The sequence below is a fragment of the Chinchilla lanigera genome, unplaced genomic scaffold, assembly GCF_000276665.1.
Source record: "Chinchilla lanigera isolate Chin_1 unplaced genomic scaffold, ChiLan1.0 scaffold00136, whole genome shotgun sequence".
Classification (NCBI taxonomy): domain Eukaryota; kingdom Metazoa; phylum Chordata; class Mammalia; order Rodentia; family Chinchillidae; genus Chinchilla; species Chinchilla lanigera.
This window is the reverse complement of record NW_004955537.1, coordinates 2,354,895-2,362,366: the sequence shown is the minus strand read 5'-3', so window position 1 is coordinate 2,362,366 and position 7,472 is coordinate 2,354,895. Positions and strand designations below refer to the sequence as shown.

The window sequence follows — 7,472 nt, the reverse complement described above, 5'->3', positions numbered from 1 at the left end:
TGAAGGTATTTTTAGATGAGATTGACATTAAATTAAAAAAAAAAAAAAAAAGTGAAACAGACTGCTCTCCCTAATGGGGATGTGCTCATCCAGTCATTTGAAGAATAGACTGACTAGAACAAATGGCTGACCTCCCCCAATTAAGAGAAAATTCTTCCTGTCTGACAGCTTTTGGACTGGACACCAGCTTTTTCCCCATCTTAAGACTTGAACTAAAACACTGGCTCTTCCTAGAGCTCAAGCCTAGGAGCTTTTGCCAGGCATGGTGGCACACGCTTGTAATCCCAGCACCCGGGAGGCTGAGACAGGAGGATCGTTGTGAGTTCGAGACCAGCCTAGGCTACAGAGTGAGCTCAAGTCCAGCCTCAACTGCATAGCGAGACCCTGTCTCAAAAAGACCAAAAAAAAAAAAAAAAAAAAAAAGCCTAGGAGCTTCCATAATCATAAGAATGACTGTGAACTATTTCTTTGACTAATACAGAAACTAGTGGGAAGACTTCTGATTGGCAGATCTAGTTCCTGTTGAGCCAAACTATGTTCCCATCTGCAAACAGACAGCCAATATCTCCACAAATAGGTCAGATCACACATATGGTGTGACCTGAAAGTAAGTAGCCTTCTTTCTGCAATCCACACCCAAAAGTCAGATTCATTATTTTATCCTCACACCTTTCAAATGACAAGGCTGCCAACTTCTTTGAAATCAATACTCTCTGACCCAAGAGACTATTTCCTGCAGAAATCACCAACTCTTCCAGTATAATAATTACAGGGGAAAGCTCTATATGAGTGATTTAAATTGCCCCTGGGCTTCTCTGAGTCTCAGGAAGGTATTCCAAAGGGCCAGCACATCTGACTGATTCATCTGCTCGTACCTGTTCAGAGCCATACACAGCTGAACTGTTCTGTTTGCAGCTGTGCCTCCTGGCTCCCTGACTGCTCCTCAGACTTCTCAGGATTATGGCTCTTGCTCTGGATATCTCCTAATTATGCTGCAAACAGCATCCAAAAAAAAAAAGAAAGAAAGAAAGAAAGAAAGAAAAGAAAAGAAAAGAAAAGATCCAACACTTTATGAGGCTGAGACAGGAGGATCACAAGTTTGAGCATCACCTGGGCACATTAGCAACTTAGAAAGACCCTGTCTCAAAATAAAAAATAAAAGATGACTAGGGATGAAGCTCAGTATAAAAGCCCTGGGTTTAATCCCCATTCTTGAATTTCAAAAAATAGTAAAGAATGGCATGTTTTAACCTTCTGTCCTACCTTCATTCCTGAAGAAAAAAGGAGGGTGTGTGATCTAGAACATATTTGCTTTTAAAAAGCTGACTTTGGGGGCCTGAGGTGGGGGAGGGGAGAGAGAGAGAGAGAAAGAGAGGGAGAGAAAGAAAGAAAGAAAGAAAGAAAGAAAGAAAGAAAGAAAGAAAGAAAGAGGAAGGGAGGAAAGGATAGACAGAAGGAATGAACAGTCCTTGATGGAAAAGAAAGAAGCTAGGGCTTGGGAACTATCTCTTCAAAGCCAGAGCACAGGATAAGACGGGTAGAGATTCTTATAAATATTCCCTCAAGTAAAGAATGCTTCCTCCGACCCTAAGTTAAACCTGGTGACACAATTCAACATTTTCTCCTAAACCTAAATTGAGCATTTGGTTTTTACGAATCTCCTTCTAGAGCAATGGGAATTTCAAGTCCCTAGAAGAGAGGCAGGGTTCAAAATGAAGCCCTAGGAGAAAAGTTGTACAAATAGGAAGTACAAAAGGGTCTGGATTTGAGTTAAAGAGAAATGATACTCCAGAATCAGGTGTTGACTCAAGAGCCTTAAAACCCAGAAGGCTTGAAATCTAGCAGGGTCACAGGAGCAGTTCATGAGGCATAGCCCTAAAAAGAAGGAACCTTGAGCTTTTGAAGGGCTGGGCCAAGGTCAGAAGGCCAGGACGGGACCATGTCATCGAATGGGAAAATCTCCGGGGCCTGCGGGGGCAGTAAGGAAGGGTTCACCTTCAAGGACACATCTCCATTAGCATGGGGTTTTTCTTCTGGCTTGCAGACAGCTGATTCCTCTGATTTCTGTAGTTCTGAACAAATCATTAGAGGTGCTGTGTTTTCCCCTCCATCATGAAGACAAGGTTCAAAGAAAGGGCGGACAGGGCCAGAGAAAGTGTGAGTGAAAGTAAAGATGTGGGATTTGCTGGTCACACTGTAGAAGGAGATGATGCCGGCTTCGTAGTCCAGAAAAATCCCCACACACCTTAGCAACTCTTTCAGGCGGAAGCAGGTCTGTGGGGATGTGAGAGCCTCATACTCATTCCTACGACTCTGGCGAAGAAGCCAGTGTCCATTGGCAGGCGAGGCAGTGACCTTCCCCTTCCTGAGCACCGACTCACTGCACACCCCAAGGACCCATTTGGTCTTGCCGCCCACGTGCACCTCCCAGTAGTGACAGCCAGCTGTGAAGTACTCGGAGCCCAGCACGCTGACAACGAAATCAAATCTCTGCGGGTTGTTGGGCACAGCCTGCTTCGTGTCGCCAAGTCTCACGCATCGCCGGTCCTCAGACAGGATGAGCTTCGGATGTGCTGTATCTGGATCCAGGGTCACTGCCTCTGCAGAGAGTCACAGAGAGGAGAAGTTTGGGGAAGCCAGGTCTTCATGTATCTTTGGTAGCTTGGGAAGAAAAAATAATCTGTAGTTCTATGACCACTGTCATTGACCTATTTTTTCTTTTTTTCATGAGTCCCTGGCCTCTCATACTGGAACTAAAGAATACCGTCTTTCAAAGAGTAGGTCATCTAGCAGTAGGGTACAAAATAAAAGAGGAAAAAGTTTATCTGTCTGTGAAGGTACTTTAATCTTGAGAAAAACTACCTTTGTCTTTGATGTTCCAATGAAATCTAACGTTTGATAACAGACAGGATTGATGTTTGAGTCTCAGCTTTTCCATGCATGACTGTGGGCTTGTTATTCCTCTCTAAGCTTAAGTTTCCTCATCTGTAAAATGGGAATAATAGTAGAACCTAGACTGAAGGGTTGCCATGCAGATTTAATGAGTTAATGCATGAGATTGTACCTCGTTCCTACACTAACTTGTGTGGTGCTTATTTTGTTACCCAAAGTTGTTGCTTATAATGATCACTTTAAAATGTTAACAGAGAAAAAGATTTTTACTTAAATTGGTGATTGTAAGAAGGTCATAGAACGTCTCCCTCCTCCCCTAAGTATAGGAAACAGGATCTTCTCTGAGAGTTATGAAATCCATGTTTGGCTTAGGCAGTGGGAGTAAGCTAGACTGTGAATGCAAGAGCGGAGGCTTATGAGATCCTAGAACGCCGATCTAGACTACCTATGTTATCTCAAGTGACCAGCTGATCGATTCTGCCTGTACTCTGCAGGAAGGAAGATAGTGTGAACAGGATGGGAATTAAGGGCCTGGAAAATTAATAATGAGCCCAAAACAGTAAAAATAACAATTTTGTTCCAGTTGCTGCAAATATACAAATTATTAAGAAATAGATGCAAGGGGCTGGGGATTTAGCTCAGCGGCAAAGCACCGGCCTGGCAAGCGCAAGGTCGTGAGTTCGGTTCCTGGTACCGGAGAAAAACCAAAAAAAAGAAATAGATGCAAAGAAAGATGTGTAAATATTTTAGAATAATACTATGAAATCTTTTTTAGTCTATAATTGTTGGGACATCTGCCAACTCATGCCCTTCTTTAAGAATCTTAGTCGCTATCCCCTCCAAGAGAACTGGTCTGCAGAGAAAGAAGGCTGTGGAAAAAGCATAGAAACAGGGGCTGTTTACCCCATTGCAGACTAGGAAGGACTTCCCAAACTGGAAAGCACCTGAAAACACCACACAGAAAAAGATTAGTGCATTCAGCTGCATAAAATAAACACTTGGGCATTAAAAAATACTATAAGGAAATTAACAACCAAAAAGTAGTCCAAGCTGGGCGTGGTGGCACAGGTCTGTAATCCCAGCACTCAGGAGGCTGAGGCAGGAGGATCATTGTGAGTTCAAGGCCAGCCTAGGCTACAAAGTGAGCTCAAGGCCAGCCTGAACTACATAGCAAAACCCTGTCTCAAAAAGATAAAAAAAAAAAAAAGTAGTCCAGCTAAGAGAGGAGCAGACAAGTCACAAAAAAGAAATAACTGACAAACTGGGGAAAAATTTTAAAAAAAAAAGGAACCTCTTAAGATCAAACCTAATATTTATCAGCGCTCTGAAAAGAGACTTTCCAAATCTATTTTTTTTTTGGTTTTTTTTTTGGGGGGGGCAGGTTTTGTTGTTTTTTTTTCTGGTACCAGGAATCGAACTCACAACCTCGCACTTGCCAGGCAGGCCCTGTGCCACTGAGCTAAATCCCCAGCCCCCAACTTTCCAAATCTAAATGTGACCCTCAAAAAAGTAATCAGAAAGATTTTTAAAAATTTGATAAGCAGGTACAGCTGGGCACAGTGGGACACACTTGTAATCCCAGCTACCCAGAAGGCTGAGGCAGGGGATTACAAATTTGAGGCCAGCCTATGTAACTTAGAAGACCCTGTCTCAAAATTTTTAAAAAGGATGTGGATAAAGCTAAGTACTACTGGGAGTGCAGTACATCTCAGTGTTGAGAAAGAAAAAAAAAAAGACAGGTAAATAGATTTGACAATTTTTTTTTTTCAAAGTACAATTCACTTTCAAAAGGAATGGAGCAAAACCTAAAGGTTATAGAGCCTTCAGAAGGATGAGCTCTGAAATGAGGATCAATCAGATTGGTATAACTTACCAAAATGCAGCCGGGCTCTTCTCCAGCCTGAAAGACATGAAAAGGGTGCTAAATTTGGATCGTGAATATCTTCCAAAGGACCATGTGAGGAAGGTTTGTTCCTCCACATATGGTGCTATTGGGAGGAGAGGCCTAGTGGGAGGAAGTTAGGTCATAGGGGCATGCCACAGAAAGAGATGTTAGGACTCCAGTTCCTTCACAGCAAGACCCTGTCTCAAAGAGACAAAAAAAAAAAGCAAGAGCTGGGCATGATAGCACACACCTCTAATCCCAGCACTTGGGAGGCTGAGGCAGGAGGATCACTGTGAGTTTAAGACCAGCCTGGGCTACACAGTGAGTATGGGCCAGTCTAAACTACACAGTGAGACTCTGTCTCAAACAAAACAAAACAAAAAACTACAGCAAATACTTAACTCTTTAAAAATTTCTTGAGAGTAAAAACTATATTGCCATTAATCCCCTTCCAAATACTCTCTCTTGCTTCAAACACATCCCATTGTTCTTGCAACTTTCTGAAACAGTTCTGGAACTCCTCTTTCATGTCTTTAGTTGTGCTGTTGTGGTTGTCTCAATGTCTTGAATCAGTTCAAGCGTTTAACTTTCATGATCACTTTGACTTTGTGGAAGAGCTAGAAGTTGTCCAGTGCCAGGGCAGGGAATAACGTGAGTGAGGATACACATGATGTTTTTATGAGCTTGTCTTTCTGCAAGGTAATACACAGTAGCAGCACTCACTGTTATATTTTTTTATCACACCTTGTAAAGACATTCAGGAAGGGGACTTCTAGAACTGCTTCAGAAACAGTTCAAGAACAACAGGGTAAGTGTGTTTGAATTGAGAAGGAGTATTCTTTTTCTTTTTTGAGACAGGGTCTCACCATGTATTTCAGGCTAGCCTTGAACTCACTTTTTAGCCCAGGCTGGCCTCAAACTCATGGCAATCCTCCTGCCTCAGCCCCTCAAGTACTAGGATTTTAGGTGTGTGGCACCATGCCCAGCAGAATATCTTTTTGTTGTTGTTGTTGTTTTGAGACAAGGTCTCACTATATAGCCTAGAGTGGCCTCAAACTCACAGCAGTCCTCCTACCTCAGCCTCCCGAGGAGGAACAATATTCTCAGGGAGATTTAATGGCAATGTGTCTTTTACTTTTAATAATTTTTTTATTTTTTAACTGCAGCTACAAAGCAAAGAGTAAGGGGCTGGGTCCCATTGTCTCCTTCTCTGGCACACTCTGAGTGACCTAACTTCTGCCTACTAGGCCCCATCTTCCAAAGGCGGCATCATATGCTTTCAATATATGGGCTTTTAAAGGACATTTTGGATTTGACATACACTGTATTTTCAAAAGTCTTATTAGTACATGATTGCAGTGCATGATGATTACATCTTCATGGGGAGTTCCCACATGTATGGAACACATCTTCATTCTTCTTTTCATCCCTTACCCCTCCTACACCTCTCTCCTCCTTCCAACTCTTGGTCCCCTTCCCACTTGTAAAAGGTATATATTTTCTATATATTTCAATTATGTATAAGAGAAACCCTGTGATATTTACCCCATTGTTTGTGCATTTGACTTATTTTACATAGTATCAGGGTCTCAGGGTACATCCATTTACCTAAAATTTTTTTTATCAGAGCTTGTGCCTTTCCAGAAGCTCCAAAGCAATTGGTGAACTGGCTATGGATTGAAACCTCCAAAAGTGTGAGTTAAAACAAACCTTCCCTCTTTATAATTGTTTATCTCCAGTACTCTGTCACAGTGAAGGAAAGCTGACTAACACAAGATCATTAAAGCACTAGATAACATGAGACCTCCCATAGGTCGGGAATCACACGCGGGCAAGTGCATCTCACCTGAGTTGGCTGCACTTCTTTTCAACTCTGTGGGAGAAGAAATGAAAGGATGAGCTCTCACTGACAACACTGGGACAGTGGGAGGTAAGTTGTTATGGAAGTTATAGGAACATGAGAAACTTACTCAGTTCACTCCGGAGTTTCTCTAGAGAATAAAAATAGTTTGACAAATCAGAATGTGGGCTACTACCTAGCCTCAATGTTCCTGTCCCAGTCCTGTCCCCGTATTTCAAGAGCAGATCCTCAGCGGCCATATCCTGCAACTTTCCCATAAGAATGTCTGCAATAGCAATAGCTCCTGGCTCTGGGCCATCCCCAGAGTACAACAGAGGGTCAGCAATCCCTATGTGAGCCAAACCTTACCTGCAGACCAAATAAATAATACATCTCACACCTATAGGTAATGACAATATAAATGGATGTAGAGTTCTGGGAGAATATAAATGTGTGTGTGTGTGTGTGTGTGTATATAGGAAATATATATATATATATATACACACACACACACACACATATATATACACACACACACATATATATATACACACACACACACACACATATATATACACACACACACATATATATATACACACACACATGCACAATATATGTATATATCATATATACATATATATTTAGTTTTTTGCAATACTAAGGATCTAATCTAGGGCCTCATGCATGTTATGCAAGCACCCCTATCACTGTACCTCTTGAGTCTACAAGTTCATTTAAAATTATCACTGAGGGGCCAGGGATACAGCTCAGCAGCACAAGCACCCACCTGGCAAGCATAAAGTCCTGAATTTGATCCCCAGTACCAAAAAAAAACTATCACTGAGTCATTTT

At 42.0% G+C, this 7,472-nt stretch overlaps 1 protein-coding gene across 2 annotated transcripts in view; it reads right to left on the bottom strand.

Annotated features, from left to right (window-relative positions):
• Positions 1-1,441: 1,441 nt before the first annotated feature.
• Ermap (erythroblast membrane-associated protein (Scianna blood group)) overlaps positions 1,442-7,472 on the bottom strand; it is a 20,644-nt gene continuing 14,613 nt past the window's right edge. For both annotated transcript variants that reach the window (XM_013507745.1, XM_013507744.1), the window contains 4 exons: positions 6,748-6,768; positions 6,624-6,650; positions 4,766-4,792; positions 1,442-2,600 (listed from right to left, as the gene is read on the bottom strand). In XM_013507745.1, coding sequence (XP_013363199.1) covers positions 1,876-2,600; positions 4,766-4,792; positions 6,624-6,650; positions 6,748-6,768 — 800 coding nt within the window. In that variant the 3' untranslated portion in view covers positions 1,442-1,875. The remainder of the gene's footprint in view (positions 2,601-4,765; positions 4,793-6,623; positions 6,651-6,747; positions 6,769-7,472) is intronic.